This window comes from Adelges cooleyi, unplaced genomic scaffold (genome assembly GCF_023614345.1).
Source record: "Adelges cooleyi isolate 19-005CV unplaced genomic scaffold, UGA_ACOO_1.1 ACOO_flye_CR_arks_rails_tigmint_CR_PRNA_108, whole genome shotgun sequence".
Lineage (NCBI taxonomy): Eukaryota > Metazoa > Arthropoda > Insecta > Hemiptera > Adelgidae > Adelges > Adelges cooleyi.
The window spans coordinates 2,683,168-2,704,655 of record NW_026095761.1 but is presented as its reverse complement, the minus strand read 5'-3'; the positions used below and the strand labels follow the sequence as shown (position 1 = coordinate 2,704,655).

Below are 21,488 nucleotides of genomic sequence, written 5' to 3'. Positions count from 1 at the left end.
ATCACGTAGCCCTCGATACCGATACATAACAACTATCTACGAGGGTCGTCGTTCGGCGTTTATGGCAGTGCATAATAATAATAATAATAACATCACGCACTCGGGTTTGTATTGAATTTTTATAGCGTTAATAATTATACAAATAGAAACAACAGCCAATACTAGTAGTAGTGCTGGTCTTTTTTTACAAACAGTCATCGCCAATGGTATATTATGTTATGATGTATTTAGAAAGTCGGCCAGTGCAAGTGCGAAATTCAAAACGGTGTGTTTATAATATAAAACAACAACAACGAATGAATGAATGAAATAATAATTATCTCATTGCATAAACGCAATTGTCGCGCGAGCAATTATTTTAGCTAGGCACATCACTTTAAACCGGACAGTGCGATTATCATTATCATTGTTGTCGTTTATAATATTTTTTACACACGCACGTTATTCGGAACAATCGAGATCTTTTTAGTGACTTCTTCATTCTAGTCTGGACAATGATAAATTTCCATTTTCAATGTTTTGCCGGTTTTTACTAAACGCATGTCAAATGGTGTTCCTTCAATACAATCGCTTAATGCACGCCTATTTATTTACTACGGTTATCCTTGAATTTATCACACTATAACCGTAAAATAAAATATGAGTATAGATTTTCAATTGGTATTGTTTGTATATAAAAATAATAAGACTACCGAATTAAAAAAAAAAATACATGAAACATTAATAAAAAAAAATTCGTTAACCACAAGAATGGATTGTCGCAAATACTTTTTTACTCTAAGTGTATATTTTATTCATAATCCTAATTTATACATAAGCTGGAGACTAGCAAGTTTTATTAACACTTTCTATCTTTAATCTAGTTTGAATAAATTTAAAATTGAACATTTTTAAAATGTCAATAAAGTTAATACAAGAAAGTCCCACGTATGGCACACTATGATTGAACTGGTTTAGATATGAGATTATACGATCTGTATTGACTTTGTATAATTAAATGAAATATGGTTAATTTATTTAAAAACTAAAGATAAATGTTAAAATTAATTTAGACTGAGGTGATTAACATGTAAATTGAAAACACTCTCGAAACAAATTAGTTCTGACCAATTATTTGTCTTTGATTTGAGTATAATTTGATATGTGTATATTATTTTTTTTTATAGCTGTTATGTTAACTTTTCGGTTGGCGGTCATAACGAGTTAAGTCCAATAATTTTAGCAAAACTAAGATTTCAATTGTAGATTTACAAAAAGAAGTGTGAGCCGCAACTTAAATAATTTTAAATTCAAAACTAGACTTTTCTAAAATTATTTTTATGTCCATCTACCGAAAATTGAAAAATAATATTATACAACTATTAATATCATTAGCATTGTAAAAATCTGAATTTATAATTAAAATCTATTTTTTTATATCATTCGTACCTGTTTTAGATAAATTATCTAAGAAACGAATATATTCATAATTTTAATTCTAAAAATGTATTGTAAGTATATTCTTATAGTTTAAACCAAAGCAAGTATAATTGATTTTCGAGTAGATTTTAACGTAATATATAGGAAAATATAATCCTGTAGGTATAAATTCTGATTGGTAAAATCAAACTTAAAGAAAGAATAATAAATAATAAAAATCACACAAATTGTCTAATGAAAATGTTATTACAACAGAACATAATACAAAGTTATCTCAAAAGGCTTTTGTTTTAATAAAAGGCGTTTGCATATTATGTTGATTATTTATGTATGTCTCGCGTCAAAACAGAAAAATTACACAAATATTGTTTTAATCACAATGAATTTAATATGGTAAGTATGTCGTTTAAATAAATATAGTTTTTAATTTTTATTATGTATACAATCATACGCAAAATAGTAAAACAATAATAATTTAAAACAGTGATTTAAAAAATATAATATAAACTTAAGTACATTCTAATTTTTTTAAACTAATAATAATAAGCAGATTTTGAAAAATTAAATAAAAATTATGACATAGACTTAATATAAAACAAGTTAACAACAAAATTAATATCTACAATTTTTATATAAAACATAAATTTGTACAAAAAGTAATGCTTACAAATTTAGCGGTTTGCACATTTCTTATAAATAGTAATAATATAATATAATAAAATAAGTAAACATTGTAATTTTGTATAATCATAAATACATTTTGGATATATTATTAATTTAGATGGAAGTTTTGTATGATATAATTTTATATAAACATACAATAATTACCACGTTTCAATTGGGTAGTAATGTTTAGTTGGCATATATTTTAAGTGTGAATAAACGAAAAAGCAATAATATACAAATGAAGATTTGACGCATTATAAAATAGCTAAATAAAACTAAAACTATTTACAATTATCCATATATTATTACCTATCTCACTATTCTTTGTAATATTTTAAGCAGTTCTTTATAAATTATTTCTTTGATTACATATTTACAATTACACTAACATATTTTATTTCACGTGAGCATATTATAAAGGTAAATCAAAAGAAAACATAATTAAGTAAACGAGAAAGCCAAAATATTTGTTTCGCTGACTGATCGATTTTGTTTGTCATGGATATTTTCATAACTCGATAACAGATTAATCGCAGCGTTAACTTCTTATAAAAAATATTATGAAATTTAAGGACAACGTGTGCGTGTCGAGTAGTGTTTTCTAAGAAATACCGAGCGTAGGATATTATAAAATTATGAATTAAAGCAATAATTGAGCAATTTTTGTTAAATAGTTCGATACGACCTATGTAAACCGTGTCAATGTAAAGCAGGTATAATATAATATGTTAACTGTTAACCGGTTCATGTCAAACTTTAGTATATAAAATTCATATGAGTACGCCATTAATCACACGAAATCGTATCGATAAACCCATTTAAGCAATCCTAAAACTACCAGAGAAATTTATGGAAAAACGTTCACTAGATTAAATAGTAATCTGAATCGTATCTACAAAAGGCGTTTGAAGTATCAAAATGTAGAAAAAACAATCAATCAACAACCTACTCGTGTTTTTGCAGTGTTGACAACCATGTTTTAGCGGATGCCATGAAAAAGTATGTCCCCCTACAACTTTCAAACCGTAACGGTCGCCTGGTGTCAAGATGACCTAGACGAGGTACCTACTCGGTCGCAGCTTAAACTATTACAGCCGGTTCGATGTGCGAATGAAAAGATTCTGTTAACGCCCAATCTTCTTTGATCATGTCGGCCCCTTTTTCACCGATCATGATCACGGGCGCGTTCGGATTTCCACTGACTATGGTGGGCATCATCGAGGCGTCGATGACCCTGAGCCCCTTGACCCCGTAAACCCTCAACCTGGGGTCCAACACGGCGCCGGGGTCGGTGGAAGGGCCCATTTTGCACGTGCCGGCCGGATGGTAAATAGTGAAGGTGAAGTGTCGGAGCGCACACTCCCAGTACTCGTCGCTGAACAGTTCGAATTTCTTGCAGCCCGGCATTGGCGTCAGCAACGGCCGGGAGTTGTACTTGCGGAACGCCGCTGAGTTGGACACGTTGAACGCGATCCGTATGCCTTCGATGAGCACCTGCACGTCCTCGGGATAGGCGAAATAGTTGGGTTCGATAATCGGGTAGACCATGGGGTTCTTGCTCTTCAGCCGTATCCAGCCCGAGCTCTTGGGCCTCAGCAGCAGCGGTAGTATCGTCCAGGTCTCGGCGTTCACCAGCGGCTTGTACACGGTGTTGTACACGGCGTCCCTGAGCCCGGTGATTTTCCGGATCTGTTCGCCGTCCGAGTTGACGGAGCTGGGGGCGAAATGGAACTGTATGTCCGGGAAGTCGCCGGACGGGTCGGCGTACTTGGAATTGACGAACGCCAGACCTTCGACGCCGGCCGAGGTCAGCGGACCCCGCTCGTTCATTATGTACTCCAGCGCCACGGACGCGGTCGAAAACCGTGACTTTTTGAACGTGATGGGCTCGTCGATGAGGAACGTCAGCCCGCCCAGGCCCACGTGATCCTGTAAGTTGTGGCCGACTTTCAGGTCGTTGACGACTTTGATTCCCAGCTCCGTCAGGTGTTCGGCCGGCCCGATGCCGGACACCATGAGCAACTGCGGAGATCCTATGGCGCCGGCCGACAGCACGATCTCTTTGCGGGCGTTGACCGTGTACTTCTTGCCGTTCCTCAAGAACTGGACGGCCGAAGCTCGGGGTTCGCCGCCGCCGCCGCCGCCGCTGTGGTCGAAAACGATCTTGGTCGCTTGACTGTGCATCGACACGTGGATGTTCGGCCTGAGTCTGATCGGCCGGAGAAACGCTTTGGCCGTGCTACACCGGCTGCCGCGTCTGCTGGTCGTCTGGGTGATCATGAACCCTTTCTGATGGCGACCGTTTATGTCGCGGTTTTCGTATCCCAGCTCTTCGCCGGCGTTGATGAAGGCCGCGGCCAGCGGCGACCGCCACGGCGACTCCTGCACGGTCAGGTAACCGCCGCGCGAATGGTACTCGGTCTTTGTCAGGTACGGGTTGCGGTTGTCCTCGGACTTGAGAAAATACGGCAGAACGTCTTTGTAGCTCCATCCCTCGTTGCCGGCGTTCGCCCAGTTGTCGTAATCGCGGCGGTTGCCACGCACATAGACCATGGCGTTCAGCACGCTAGAGCCCCCCAGGACTTTACCTCGGGGCCAGTTACACCGGTCGTGCACCATGGCCAGGCAGTAAGGGTTATCGCTGGACGGCGGCGCCGTCTTGTACTGCCAGTCCATGTCGGAAAGCTGAAGGTATCCGACGAACGACGGGACGTCTGAGATTTCCGACTCGTCTCCTCCGGCCTCCAACACTAGAACCGTCCAGTTGCGCATCTCAGACAGTCTACTGGCAACCACCGCCCCTGCTGAACCCGCGCCAACAACAATGAAATCGTATTCGTCTTGTATCTGCAAATAATGTACAAATTTTAAAACGATAATATGATACACACCTCACCGTTAATGAAACATTCAGAGTTACCAGCAAAGTAAACATGTTAGAATTAGCAAACGAGGAATAAATGGAATAATCAGTTGAAGAATTTAAGTACTGGACTAGTTTATACAGGAGTATATTAAGTAGTGTGATTGGAAGCAGTCTTATAAGAAAACTGCGTGGATTTAATGAGTTGTATTTCGAAGGTTATGCTGGAATATTTAGGCTAACACTTAATTACACGGAGTACGTGAATAGGGAAAGGTACCAGAATATAAATGATAAAGTTCTCCAAAGTTTTGATTTCTTTAACTTATCACGGAATCTGGAAATTTAAGAAATGCTAGTACTAAGATGGACAAAAAATACAATTATTGTTAGAAACAACTAAGTAATAGGTATTCTAGGAGTGTTACCAGTAATTGACAAATGACAAAAATTAGACAGAGGTGGTTAAAACAAAGCAGTACAAAGGTGAGAAAGGTATTAGTCAACAAAGAAAAGCAGAGGACCGTGTGAATAGATGTATGAGTTAGGTAAGGCGAATAGGAAAAAAAAGACATTTCATACGAAGACAGATCATATACAAGAAGTTTTTTTTATAAAATTATTTACATTTGACCACAATTTCCGTGTCTTTAAAAAAAGTATTGTTTTGACATTTGTATAACATGTTGTTGTGAATATTAATCAATATTAACACTTGAGAAGTTAATTCAAATTTAAGTAGTTTTCTTAGTAGTTTCATCGGTTTATCGGTGAAGCTCTTTTTCACCAAGGTTTTCATATTTTTCACTCTAGCCGTACAATATATATATACATTCGATATACATCCTGATGACTTCTACACAAACAATAATGTGTCGATAAATAACGGTTTTATTCAATACTCACAATGGCAACAGTGACGTTTGTGAAATTAAACGTATACGCCTTAGGGTGGACATTACATGTTTTATAACAATGGAAATTGAAATCCAATATCAGATATCTCGTCTTTACAATAATATAGTTTTATAGAATAGAAGATGCCACACAGTTATCAATGTGTAAAAATATCTTGAGGCCGTCCAGATGATATTTCACTGTACATACGAATACAGTGTGAGCTATGAGGATTTGACGGATTCACATCAATTTTGTGTGCATAATCAAAGTGTAGACTTCTCGTGGCCCACACTGTATAGTGTGTCTGACGGCTTAATGGCAGCACTACAAAGTAGCTAATGTAAATTCTACATGTCAATGGCCTAGCTCTCCATCGGAACAACGAATTATCCATAGATCAACCTATGCCACCTACTAGGGTAAAATCATTCACAAAATACGGCATTGGTAATTAAAAACAAAATAATAATACTTGTAAAAAGATTTAGTTTACTTTTGTTGAGTCATCCGATACAATAGGGTAACACAAAACATACTTTACAAGTTTGCACTTTCTATTTATTTGACAAAGAATCGCTTTTAATTATTAAATCCGAGATGTAGGACTTATTTTCGAAAACAAGTATATCTATTTCTGTACTTGACAATTTTCGGCAAAAACTAGTTAATTCACTAGACGTGCAAATTTAAACATCCTTTTTAAATTATAAACAAATTTTTACTCCAAGACAAAAAAATGAACAACTCATGAAGAGTTTTGAAAAAAAATAATACAGATCTTCAAGGAAAATTTGAACTTAAAAGTCTTTTTGTCGAAATTTACAAAAACTGAGACTGACTTATAGATTTAAGGTATAGATTTATTTAGTTCATTCCCCGAGGACCTGTTTTTTTTATTTTTATTTCTGTTTGTGTTAATGTTTTTTTACTACTGGCCGTACTTATCCTATACGATCAAAGTACCTAAAACGTTAAAAAAAATATCGACAAGCTTTTTTTAATAACCTAACATGACTGTACTAGCCGTTTATAGCTATCATTTGTCTGGTTATATTATTGTGTGTAGGCACATAATATAATATGTGACCATTATAATTATAGACAATAAAATTTGTTTTTGTTTTGTAGCAAATAAGTACTGTGTACTATAATATTATGCTATATATTTACTGAAGTGAATATTTGTAAGCCACAGTGAAATAATAAATATATAAAAAAAAATTATATTACTAGGTATATTTTTATTTTGTATCTGGAAAAATTGTAACGAGTAGACAATTTTTTTCCAATGTGTACACAACTCTTTAACCGCTGAGGCCAAAATTTAAGTTTCCAGTTGTCAATGTGTTAGGTTTTATATTATACTCTGAATTTTTCAATATATGATTTTATTATTGTTATTACTTTTCCAAAAAGATTGCATACTTAGTTTCTTACTAGAAAACACAGTTTCAGTGTTTTTCATTGAAATACGAAGAAAACATATTATTTTGATGTGATGTTTTGTATGCTTGTTCAAACAGTTACCTGATAAAGTCATACACCATTTGCACTAAATATGAAATTTTTTTCCAACGTGTGCAGAACTCTTCAAGCAGAGGCCCAAATTTAGGTTTCCAATTGAAGTATTCGGTGTAAAAACACAAATAATATGTATCATTGTTTTTGGCGCTATATTTTTCTCGGTTTCGTATCGAACTGAATAACATATGAGTAATAGCCCACGCAAAAACACTTTTCTAAATCAACACACAACCACAATAACAATTTTACAAACTTGGAATTTAGCACACGAAAGGTTGAAAAATAATATTAAATTGAAGTACTTTTCAAATTGAAATACGTAGGATTAATTTTCGTACTCTGAATTGTTCTTACATAAATCGTATTTAAGCCAACCCAATACCAACGTGGTTGCCAGGATAATATGTTTTTCCACAACTCTCGCTCTCTCGCTACATATACAATATAATATATATACCTGGACTCACTAGAAACCTGGCTAAAAAATTGTAAAATAAAATTAAACGAAACAAAATCAGCTCGCGTCACACTGCGTTTTTAAATGAAACTCCCATTCCCCAATGCTCTCAAATCAAATATTTAGGCTTAATATTTAACAAGCTCCTAACCTGGTCACCACATTTAAACGAAAAACGCAAAACACTCAACTATCAAATCGATTTGCTTCGACCTCTTCTACACTCAAAAATACCAATAAAAAACAAGTTCCTTCTTTACAGTACCCTTTTGAACCCAATATGAACTTATGATACTGTTATCTGGTGATCAGCAAAACCTTCAAATACCAAAACAATTGGGGCTTTTCACTCCATATGCCTCAGTTTAACTCCATTCCGACCTCTAAGACGACTTAAAAAAAACTGGCGCAGAACTGGCTCAAGAACTACTAAGATTAATGTTTTTTTTTTAAATACTATTTGGTGTCTCAATACTTTGAGATTCCTTATTCATGTTCTTCACTGACTGTTTTACATTCTTTTTTTCTCTCTAAATATCCAACTAATTTACTTATTGTAAATATTTTATCAAAAATAAAAAATGTATTAATTTTAAAAAAATCTGTTTAGTTTTAGTTAATTAAATTTAGTTAAGTTTTTAATGGGCTGATGGAAATGGAGATGTTTCTATCGCTTGCTTAAAAGTATTAACAATACAATTTTTAATTTGGCCGATAAAAATAATATTTTTTAGTTATTTCAGAAACCAGCACAGTATATTAAGTGGTTGATTAAAGAAGTGTTATTTTAGTGCTCTTAAATAGTAACTGATAGGCCTAAATGGTTTGATGAAGATCATAACACACTTTATAAAATATAACAGGCGTAGCTAGTATTTAATTCAGAAATGCGGTTTACAGCAGTTTTTTGGAGAAGTTCATTAAATATAAAATAATTAACATTATGAAAAAACATTTAGATGTGAACAAACACTTAGAGAGAGTTAAACCATTCTAAATACGTTGTCAATAAATATATTATTTTATAAATTGCATTTTTAAGTAATAGGTACATAGTTACAAATATATAAAATATAACTCAGACATAGCCAATATAATATTATTTATAACAATTAAGAAAAAAACTAACAATATTAACATAAAAGTGTTCAAAAAGTTTATAATTTTTAAAAAAAACATTAGCTTTTTCTGGGGTTTTCCAAAATTTTCTGCGAGAATGATTTGATGGAAATGATTTAATAATATCATCGTAATTAAAAATTGTTTTGGTTATAGATTACTCTTTACTTAATACGGCTAAACTATTTGATCTTTCTGATGACATAGTTGATTCTATTTAGGGTTTATAAGTGTCAAAAGTCGATAGACCTTAGGATAATACCAAAAAAGTTAAATATTTAGTAATTTTATAATGTATTGTAAAATAACATAAACAACATTTTTTTTGTTAAAAGAAAAAACTACAAAATTGCAATTTGCTTAAAAAATATTGAGTGTTCTACGTTAAATTGATCACCCTGTACATCTTAAAATGGCGTTAGCTGCTACGAAAAATGATTGATTCCACCGGTAAGCGCAAAGCGGTTTTTTTGTGGCCCAAAAAAACATGTTATTGGGAAACTTATGTGTACGTTACGACTTAGATGTGCTCGTGTCTAAAAAACCGACATGGAGCGCTAAATACAAAATATTAGGTGAACGCTTTAAACAATTAAAAAAAAAATACTATGATACAGAGAAAACATGATTTCCAGGAATTATAGAAGATCACCGAAAGTGATAAAATATCTTTCAAATAAACCCATTGATGGTAGGAATACTAAAAACGATAAATACATTGTAAAGGCAAAAATGTGCATTGAAACCATTTAATAATAACAATTTGAAAAAGTTTGTCAAAAAGATACAAAATATGAATTTAAATAAATAAAAATAAATTACTTTAGGTTGTTTACAATTGAAAAAAATTAGTCAATTACAGATATTTTCCTTTCCACTTGCAGATCACTTCTAAACCGATAAACGGATTTTGTTGTTTAAGGTCTTATTAGAAACACCTTGGCAAGTACACGTGCAACGGAGAGTTTCAGAACTTTATGTGGTAATATTACCTGAAGATATTTACCTGCCATTTACCTGAAGTGAGTCTAGGAGGGAAGGAGGAGGGCGCTAGAATTGTATACACCTCATAGACAATATTGACTTCTCTTTTTTATTTTAAATTAAATTTAAAATTATGTTATTATTGAATAACATTCAGTAGGTATATAAATAAAAGAAAAAAGGAAATTTAAAAAAAACGTCATTATGATGATTTAAGAAGTGATCAAATTATATGTTTTTGGGGTCGGTGATTACGAATTTAATATCAGTTCTCAATTTTAATCAGCCAGAAAAAATTTAAGTAAAAAAAAATAAAATTGTATTTTCGTAAACTTAAAGTCAATAGTGGTACTTGAGCACAAAACTTAATAGTATCATTCTGCATAGATCTACATGGTAACAATTTTTTAATGATTTGATAACATTTTTTTTTAAGATTTTAGAGTTTTTTGTTAAAATGTACGCAATCTGCGAAAACACAGTTTTCCGGAAATTAAAGAAAAACTGTAATGGCGAAATTTTTTATCGTTTAATGTGTTATGATTTCATATGAGTTCTAACTATTGCCAAATTTTTAACTTAAAGGTCCTAAAATTACGGCTAAAAACTAAAAATACAAAAAAACGTGAACCCCCTCTAAGGGGGTGGGAAATGGGTTTAATTCAAATTTGATACAACTGACGTGTGCGGGCACATCAAATAAATATTCCTTATAAATTTCAACTCGATCAGACTTTTTTTCTCGAAATTATAGCCAGTAAAAGTTCTAACTTAAAAACTCGTACGGTTTTTTTTTGTTTTTTCAAATTTCGACTGTGAAGATATAAACTTTTTCAACTTCCACCCACCCCCCCCCCTCAAAGTACCAACTAGATGAAATTTGTGATTTAGAGAGTTGCTACTCAGAGGAATTGGTTCAGTATTAAAAAAGTTACAGTGTATACAGGTAAAAAAAAACACACATATAAAACGGCGAAATTTGTTAGCAACACACTATTGGTATTATGCGTTGGGCCTGTTGTTGTCGTTGATGTAAGTTATTGTTCTTATTTGTACAAATGCTTCAACTAGCGAAATATTTTTTTACCGTTTGTTATGCATATTATTTTCAAGTCCTTACAGTATTTTTTATCGATAAAAACGGTTTTCTGTTAGAATAAAATATGTAAAACCAAATTTATGTGTAAGAGAGTTACACTATTCTTTAAGAACTCTACTTTTGAAGGCAAAAATCATGGCTAGACTAAAACAAACAAAGAAAAAGATTTCACCTTTTGTAGGAAAAAATGGTTAATAATAATTAATTGGTAGTATACAACAGATGTTTATCAACAGTGCTACATCTAAAAAAATTACCCTTATCGCCCTTGGAACCAATGTTAGTGAAACTTTTTTTGTCGCCCTTCTAAAGTACCTTTCAAACATGATTTCTCATTTGCACACTTACTATATGAGAAATCGGTCAAGGGGTCTTTAAACACAAAAAAAAAAATGAAAACTAAAGCACGTTATTGTAAAACGATCAACGATAGGAAGAGCAACGAACAGCAAAGATTAAGTAACAACAGTAATGATCGACCGTGGCATTATACCCTGGCAAACAAAAAAAAACAACCACAGTCTTAAACAGTATCCACAGTTTCAAGCGGTTTCTCAATCTTAATAGGTGGTGGGGAGGAATGGTTATAATTTAGATTTAAGACTATTGCCAAAATACAATTATTCCTTATAAATTCCAAGCCGATCCGACCATTTTTCTTAAAATTAGAGCAAGTTAAAGCAAAAAATTGAAAAATCGTATTTTTTTTTGGCTCTTACGATTTTAAGGGTAAATCGTTAAGTAGTTTTAAAATCGATTTACAAAATAAATCTATGCATTCTACGCAAAAAATAATACACGTTATCTCTTTAATGTAAGTCTATATTATTTGTTTCTTATTTCAAGTTCTTGTTTTATGTATATAACCTCTTTACACCAATTCCGTGTCGTTGATAGTATGCTATTGACTATTGTGCTGTTTACCAAACTACGAATCTCTTAAAAAAAATGTATATTTAGCGTCAATCAACAGTTTTGATCCAAAACAACAAAAATGTTGTTTTCGACTAAAGGTTTGGTAGAAAACGAATAATGCAAATCTTATTGTTTATTTTTGAATATAAAAAGTATTTTAGTGGAGGATTTCGTCATATGTAATTGATATAAAACGCTTAGATCGAACTCTGGAGAAAGATAGCAATTTGAAAGCATTTGTACATTAACGTCGCATTTTACTCTATAAAATCTCGTTGACGTCTGTGTGAACATATGGTATCATTCGGTGGGGTACAGCCAAGCCATTCAACAAACCTAACCTAACGTAAAGTCATCCAATTAATTTGACTAAGTGTCATCTCTAAAGCACCTTGGATTGTCATAGATAAACAACTCCACGATGACATCAACATATGAATTAGCCATATTACTCGCCACATGAGAAATGTACAAATAAACGTTTTTTTTTTAGAGTTCCCAGATAACTAGAAATAAAAAAGCCAGTACAGTGGGGTCGGGGCATAGTGGGAATGGGGAGGGAATAACACATCGATGTGTTACACGGTAAAAGGGTCTAAGCGACACATTTCATAGTTTTCAGGATGGCCACTAAACGTTCTTTTTGTGATTTTACTATTTATTTCCCAATAACTTTTTTTTTAGTAAGAATTGGGAATTTTTCAATCATATAATTATATTATATTTTCTAACCAATAGTATAAGCCGTGTCGCTTAGACCCTTTTGCCGTGTCACCACCGATATGAAAGATAGAAATACATAATAATGGTCTATGTGCCCAGATTTTTCGCATTATATAAATTTGCCCTACTATGTAAAATACCTTGAAGTATTGCGTGTAAAAACACACAACTTTTTTCCATTGTTTTTAGCGTCTTATTTTTTTACTTTTGTATCGACGTGAACAACATATTATGTGTAATAGTCCACACAAAATATTTTCTCTAAATAACACACAACCGCATAAACAATTTTACGAATTCGGAATTTAGCACACGATAATGTGTTGAAAAATAATTTGAAATCAACATGCTTTTCAATTAAAAATATTATGTACGATTCATTTTCATATCCTAAATTGTTCTTATAATAATTGTATTTAAGCCAACCTAATACCAATGTGGTTGACCAGCCAAAATAGGGATGTTAACATTTTGATGAATTTTATTTTTACACTTGCAATTGGTACATATCCGCTAACAGCGAGCAATTATTGACGCACATTGTCTTAAAAATTATTTATTTTGTCACTAAACAACGGTATTAAGATACAATGTGTAAACATAATAATTAATATATTATGTAAACAAAATAAATTTGTGCAAAAGCTTGAAAAATGCATAAAATGTACGAGGTCGAGACACAATTTTTTAATTATTTTCTATTCTATTAGTAATATCTATGTGAAAAAATGTAATATCTATAGTTTTTTAATGATTTTTTCAATAACATTTACAACGAAAATTAAAAATCTACTACTATGAAACATTTCTTTGCTTTGAGTTCTTTTTTTGAGTTTCAGTTTGACATAAAAATTTGTTGATAAAAAAATATTTTATACATAATCAGTCCTCACTCAGTCAGTTACCTTTTGTAAGCAATACATAATAAAGTGTATACAATCTACTATTAACTGTATATAATGTATTCTATAACACATTTTTAGCGTTGGCCCACACTATCAACCCCCGATAAGCATGGCATTAATGCCATGCGCCCTCAGGCGACCGAACTGGCATAAAGTTAGCTATAGCCCTCTCGGTCAAATACGCCATTCGAATATCTTTTTTTTATCTATAACACCCATTAACTTTATATCCAAAATCCATCTTGAAACCTCCCCTCCGGCTTTGTAAACGAGGCCTGGATCGTTGATCAACTATGCTGGATTTTTTCTCTTGTTGATAACCAATTAGTGTATTAAATAACATTGTTCTAAATTAATAGTAAAATGAAATATATAAAAACAAGGTTTCTTTAAAAGTTAACTGGTGAGTATTAGGGTACATTTCACATTCACCGATAAAAACTAGATACCGCTACTGTTTTGTATTATGAAAATGTAATAAATGGCTACAAAACTTGTATAGTTAAATGTGCTAAGAGAAAGAAGTATAAAATGTAACCAAGTGCATAAAAAAAAGTGAAATTTCAGTTGTCACTTGTTTTATAAGTTATAGGTATTATGAAATAATTAATACGTCTGGGTAGTATATAAATTAAATTTTATGTTAATTACAATTTTTTATTGTCTATTAGAGTTATTAATTTTACAACTCAAAAATGACATAGCATTATTATGAAGCGTGGATAAAAAAAAAGGGTTAGTATTTAAATGAACGGTCCAAAAGAACTTATATTTATTTATAGGTTTTCCAAAAACACTAAACATTTTTGCTCACATTATGTGAGCAATGAATATTAAACATATTTATTTCACTAAACGTTCAGACTACATTTCTGGGTGACAAAAACATTTTCTAAACTTATTATATTCATAGTTTAGTTTTCAAACTGGCAACAAACAAAAATACCGAAGAAAATATGAACAAACCTTTTGTTGAATAAATTTAACAATTTTACTATCATTTTTGGAATATTGATTCCATGAGATGTACGTAAAAAGCAATAATATAATATAAATCTAGTTGCATTTTATTAATTATTCAATGTCGTTCGTGTATTTAATATTTTGATCCCTTTTGAAAATTGGGGATAAAATATATTTAAAAGAAAAAGAAACTAGATCCGGACAGTTTTGTTCATTACAATTACTTATTACGTTAGGGACTAGTTACTTGTTATATTTAGAATAACGGCACCGGTAATAAACTGTACCAGTTTAGGCAGTATGCCATAGTTAAAAGTTCATTAAAAACGTAAAAGTAAAGTCATATAATTTAAATATTTAACCGGAAATAAATTTAACGTAATGTCATGGTGAGTTATGTAATTATAAGTTATGTTTCGCATGTTAAACGGGAAGTATGTATGCTAACATAAATTGACTAAAAATAATTTATTTACTCAATTTGGATTTAAAAAAAATATGTATAGTTATAGTTATATATTTTTGCTTTCACGCCGAGCTTAGAAGGTACTGATTTTAAATAATGTATTTTACCAATAAAAATAGATTGGCCTAACTTATTGTTGTTTTACTTGTTTTTCTCTTAAAATTACTTCAAGAGTCGGAAAGTAAAATACAGGCATATCAATGGTTTCAGATGTTCTAAGAATTTTAATTACCCAATTAATATACCTACATCAATAGGGTATGGCTTTCTTTGATTCCGTTACCAGAGACGTCGTTAAATCGTCCCAATATAGCCGGCTATTGAGTAATAACGTTAACACTGAATTTGGGAGTGTAAGTACACTTATGTCTTATGTCATAATTTCATCGATTGGAATAACACAAAACTCTATAATGTAACCGGTTTACATTTATAGTACACTGTAGAAACTGCCAAAGAAACCCGCCATTCGCCGGTCAGATGATATACCTCTATTAATTATATTATATTATACTAGGAACAACCGCTTTCTTATTACGGAAGACACTGTAGAAGAAAAAAAAACACGGATATAATATTGTGCGAGACGGGTTTTTTTTTCTACAGCTGATGGATTACTACAGGTATATAGTAAGTAATTGGTTATTTTTGGTTAGAAAACATACCTATCAGCGAGTAAAAGTTTTAAATAATTAACACCGGTTGGTCACACTGGTGCAATAATTTTAATTGCAGCTTTGCAGAAAACCACAACGACAACAATTATTAATAATTTATTTTTTGCATATTTAAGAAAAAAACGTTAACTAAGTGTGGTCGGTTTTCTGTTTTATATTTAAGGAATTCCTATAGTATTTTAACACGGGGGACGCTGAACATTTTTTTTTCATTAGTTACACACTGGTGTTCAATTAGTATGGATTTTCTTTGGCACGCGCTGTTAAAAACTGATCAGAGACGAGATTGTTGTCTTTGATTTAATGATACAATATCATAGGATCAAACTTGTACTTGAAAATACTATCAAAATCTAAAAATAAAATTTGAAAACAAAAATTCCAAACAATTTGTGCACTTGAAACCTAACCTAACCAAACCTGATGACATTGTATCACTAAGAGGCAGCCATTTTGTGTACCAATTTCTTGGAAAGTAAAAATGCTACTTTACTATTCCAAGATACATGTGTACACCGTCATATCACAGACTTTTTTCATATAGTCTTATATTCGATGAATCATAGAAATGTTAGGTTAGGTGATGATAACATGATGATAACTCCGTCATAATATGTTTAATACATAATGCAATAAACAATAAGTGTACACAAAATGACAGCTTCTTACTGGACATTTCCATAAGCAGACGACTATATAGGCAATACGCCTTCCATATATTGAGTTCAGTGCATTTATTACTTAAGTTACATTCAGAATTCTAATGACTCATGAAGGATAATATGCATTTGTATGTGTTTTTCTCCGTTTAAACTCCGTCAACTGTATTATCGACTTGGGTAAGTCTTGTCCGAATTAGAGAAATAGGTAGTATAATCCCGTTTTACGAGTGGCCAAAAACGTGAATTCCGTAAATGTCTTGAATTCGATAGAATTAAAAAAGTAAAAAAAAAACATTGTGGTGTACTACGTGACACCGGTCTTGTAGGTACACATCATATAGCGTTACATTCTGTTGCTCGGCAACAGGTATGTATACCGCCGTTTGAATGTGGCCGCACAATGCAATGTGTATATATTTATATATACAAGTTATTCTAGTCCTTGATACAGTATACATATATCTCATTATCTCGTTACTCATAATATATGTATACGTATATATATACGACGATATAATGTGATAACGGCGGTGAAAGGAAACTAAAGTGACCGATTCAAACGAGCATATGAAAAATTATTATTATTCTGTTACCGTTCGATGAAACCATTACCGAAAATAAAATGTGTAATGGAGACAGCCTATTTTTCATATCGACGACGACCACCACGACTATGTACATGGGTACCACCCATATATATGTATAACAATGTGTCCAAGTGGGTGTATAATATTGTAGTCTAATAATTGGATACTAACATGTTGTGTGAGAATCTTTTGTTGGAGCGCGTTGAGCAGTGTGAGAAAAACGAAAAGAAAAAAACAACTTATTATATTCTAATGGTCGCTTTATAATAATGCAAATTAAACGAAAGTTTCCCACGTGTTTGTGACGTATTAGCAACAACAACTAGTCTTCACAACATAATATTAAAAATAAATTCTAGGTGCAAAAAGTATATACATTTTTCATTCATCCCAATTGTTTGACATTTTTTCCCCTGTCTCTCTCTCTCTCCAGACCTAATGATATTCCTTTAAACTCAATTAATAACCCTAGCGGTGTTCCGTCCAACTGCGAAGCGGCACAATAATAGTAGAACAATATTTTCTAAATAATAAAAAAATATATATTATAATAATAATAACGATGACGAAAATAATGGTAAATAATACCAGTAGTAAAAACACGTGGAGAAATCAACGGTGTATTTTAAATTCAAACTGCGATACAATCAAACCGCATTTGTAATTCATATCATTTTGGCGGTAAAAGAGAAAATTAGCGGTAAACACACATTATAACCATATTACAGCTGTTGTCGTACCAACGCATCTCGAAATATTGTGTTATCAGTACTATAAATCAACGAAACCGGAGTTATGCAAGCAAAACGGTTCTTATACTCAGTCGAGTTTTGCAAAACATTAATTAAAAACACATAAATCATCTATTTATAGCTATTCGGTTATGGTCAAAGACTTGGTATCAGTAATAAATTTGTCGGAACTGCATGTCGCATGACTCATACCATAGATTAACAATTAGGCGCTAATTAAAATCAATACATTTTCCTAACCGGTAACAAAGCATGATATCATGAAAAATCAAAGAACGCTGAACTCTTTTTCCACAACTCCCTCTCTACTTGCACCTATATGTACATAAATGCTTAAGACCCAATCGTTTCATTATGCATTATATTCTTTTGCACTTAGCCATCATTTGGCATTTAGGTTTGTCATATGTCAATGCGAAATCCAAAATAAAATGTCTTAAAAATTTGGACATTTGTAAACGTTAAAGCTCAAAGCAGAACACATAAACGCTTAAAAAAGCATATTATATAAAATAGCATAAGCGCTATTTGGAAAGCTTAACGACAAGGAGATCTAGATTAAATAAGACGTCTTTTAAGGACACACGAGATGAATATATTATAATACTTAGTGATTCATTAAACCGTTATCTGGTAAGTATGATGGTATATGTTTGTACGAATGACTTGTACGTTGTTGAAGGTGGGCTTGATACTAATTTTCTAAATGTTACCAAATAAATATGCTAATTTATATGGTTTTCGATAAAGATCTTCTTCTCGTTTTCTGCTTTATCTCACGATATACTCTAATCACCTCAATTCCAACACTGTCCTATCCTTAATCCGGCTCATCGTTCAGTCTATTTTTAAGCATTTCTCGATGCCATACTTTAGGAGCATAATATAAATTCTATAAAAGTAGATGTTTGGGTTAACGGGGCTTACCTCTTGGACGTCAATGACCCGGGACTCAGGATCAAACATGGAGTACCGGAGGTATGCCAAGGCGACGATGAAGACGGGTATGAGTCCGGCGCCGGTCCAAGCGGCGCTGGCCATGGCCCCGGACAGTAACGGTGGCATGGCGTTCGTGGCTTCTGTGAAGTTTCACCCTCGAGACCTGCTGAGACAAGTGAAAATGTAACTTTTAGACTGAGTAGCACCTCGAACACCTGGTCAAGTTAGGTTAGGTTTGGTCAGATTCGTTTAGGTTAGTAAAAAAAAAAGGATTAGGTCCTAACCAATATGCTTAGGGTTTCCTTTAGCCGCGGTTACGCGGTTCACTCTGGATAAAACCCTCCGACGACTTACAGTGTTGGTGCATTCATCCACAGTGATCACCAAGTGTAAACCGTGTACAAGTGTGGACTTTAGGGTTTCGCCTGGGGGCGGGTTGTGTTGGTTTGGTCAGACAGATGCCATACTCACTCGGACCTGAGATTGGAGTCGGATGTTGTCATGGCCCTCACGTCGACGACAAACACACCTGTGGTATTGCCGAGACGGTCCTTCCGGCTATTGCCATTGCTTTCTAAATGGTAAACACAAAAATATTATCTAAACTACACGGGTACGCGAGCACGAAGACGAGTGAGAGTTCTTCCGAAACAAGACGTTTACGGTGTGTATACCGTGTCCCACTACCGACCGGATGGAATGTGCACTGCGGACAGCGTTCTCGACCGAGGTGGATCACGGCTCGGTGTTGTCTGGCCGCGTGGTAATAACCGTATACCGCGTTCGGTCGCCGTCCGATTACCGTAGCTGATCCCGTAACGTTTGGATTTCGGCCCGGGTAAACGTGAAAGTGGTCACGACCGGCTGGCCATTCTCGTTTCGTACAAGTTCAATCATTTCATTTCACTTTTATTATTTTTTTTACACTCCTAAAAAATCCCAATAACAGCCGACACCCGCCAGATACCATTTCACACACACACACACACACATCAAGTCAATATAATAATAAGATGGCGAATTTTCTTCACACGGACAGGTGTATGTGTAGATTTACTCTGAATGAGCGATAGACAGAAATCAATTTACTCTATAGTTAATCAATATTTCACGTAGATGGCAAATGAAAGAGCTTTGTTTATCGTTTTTCGAGTCAAGCGAATTATTCTAATTATTTACAATACAATATACCTACGTTATGAACAGTATTCGCACACAGCAATATCTTAAATAAATCATATGTGATTGGGAGGGATTGTTGCCAGATGATTTGGTAACAAAATTTATTACTCTTCGATTCGAATCTAGTTTAGTTTTCCTTTTTAAAAACGATTATGACTGGTCTATTCGGAAAATGTATAATACTTCAAAATAATAATCAAGAATATTTTAAAAAAAAATCTTAACAAATTGTTAGTATTTTTTCAAAAAAAAAATGGGTTTTGTGTTAAATTGACCACCTTGTGATCTTCTGGGAAGAAGGATTAATGTTATTATACTTATTTTTAACTGTATACCTGTTTGTAGTTTTGTAGTGCTGTATCTAAGTAATACTTACTCCAAACAAATTTGAAAATAATTTTAATATTTTTCGAATAGATATGGTGTGCCTTATCTTAAAATGGGATAATTTTTAAGTTGTTTTTTTCTCAATTTCCTAGGAAATCTGCATCGAAACCAAAATATCATTTGGGAATGACATATGATATAAAATTACAATTATTCTAAACCTTTACTGTATTAATTCATACGCTTAAATTTAATGAACTAGATTAATTGTTAAATGTTTACACAAGTCAGTTTGACAAAAATAAAACAATAGGTTTGCCTCATTTTGCACATACCAAAGTTCTACTTGACTTATAAAATATTTGAAGGTCGAAAACAAAGTTATAAAATTTCTATTTACAATTGTTTTTGATGGTTATAACTAGTTTGAAGCGTGAATTAAAAAACTATTTCTTTATTTTTCAATTATATTACCAGAGCTAATAACCTTGGCAATGCCAATTTTTAGAACGTAACACTTCAGTAGATGATATAACTAGTTTACAACGGAGAAAGTTGATAAATTAATTCAGAAGCTAAAAATAAATTATCAAATTACTTATTTTGCATTTAATTGGACGTTCATCTTTGGAAATAAATTACAATATGTTTTATATAATGTTTAAAACATCTAAAAATATTTTTTTTTATGATTTAAATGTGATGACATTAGACGTGTCGCTAATTTTAAGTAACATCATTTACACTTTAAGCGATGCCGTTATCCGTTTTATGAGTATTGTTTAGTTGGATCAACTGTAAATGCAATGTTATGTTTTATTATTATTTATAAATAGTGAAAATAAATGCCTACTATGTAAAAAGCTTCAAAAGTAATTCTCGTAAATTTATTTTAAATATTGAATTTATTCATAGTTTAAGCTTAACGATAACGCTATCTTTAAACATCTAAAAAATTGCAGCTAACACAACCCAAAGTGAAATTTACTTTTATCTTAATTACTCAGCCTAAGCTAATGTTAGAGAGGGAAAGTCCGGAAGAATTGGACGAGAGACTCGAAGAGTGGAGAAAAGCGCTTGAAGGGAAAGGGTTGAGGATTATTAGGAGTAAAACGGAGGTGATCGTTTAAATTTTGAAGAAAGTTATAGGGCAAGAAGAAGTGTGTGAGGTTAAAAGGTCCAAGAACTTAAGATCAATAGTATAGAGTATGGGTATGGAGTGTTAGGCAGTACACATGAAATAAAACAGATAATGAATGTAGCGGAAACGAGAATGCTAAAACGGATGAGTGGAGTGACTAGGGAAGATTAATACTAAAATATTATTTATTAAAAATAAAATACAAATTATTAATTTTA

The 21,488-nt window shown here is 32.8% G+C and overlaps 1 protein-coding gene across 7 annotated transcripts; it reads right to left on the bottom strand.

The window, feature by feature from the left end:
* Window positions 1-2,194: 2,194 nt before the first annotated feature.
* Window positions 2,195-19,400, bottom strand: LOC126847180 (glucose dehydrogenase [FAD, quinone]). 7 transcript variants are annotated; one of them, XM_050587295.1, is made up of 3 exons: window positions 19,092-19,400; window positions 18,609-18,786; window positions 2,195-4,932 (listed from the first exon to the last, which is right to left on the bottom strand). In XM_050587295.1, the coding sequence occupies exons 2-3, from the start codon at window positions 18,744-18,746 to the stop codon at window positions 3,166-3,168; spliced, it is 1,905 nt and encodes a 634-aa protein (XP_050443252.1). In that variant the 5' UTR covers window positions 18,747-18,786; window positions 19,092-19,400; the 3' UTR covers window positions 2,195-3,165. The 7 variants fall into 7 exon arrangements, with proteins under 7 accessions (XP_050443252.1, XP_050443260.1, XP_050443279.1 ...); XM_050587303.1 differs by having other exon boundaries at window positions 18,609-18,783; window positions 19,098-19,400; XM_050587322.1 differs by lacking the exon at window positions 19,092-19,400 and adding an exon at window positions 18,975-19,084 and having other exon boundaries at window positions 18,609-18,783.
* Between the last annotated feature and the right edge of the window lie 2,088 nt (window positions 19,401-21,488).

What these genes read in the sequence shown, in the direction of transcription:
- LOC126847180 (XM_050587295.1), bottom strand. Translation starts at nt 18,746, where the DNA reads ATGCCACCGTTACTGTCCGGGGCCATGGCCAGCGCCGCTTGGACCGGC. An exon ending in GGGTCATTGACGTCCAAGAG is followed by an intron (nt 4,933 to 18,608) that starts GTAAGCCCCGTT and finishes CATTATTTGCAG; the next exon opens with ATACAAGACGAATACGATTT.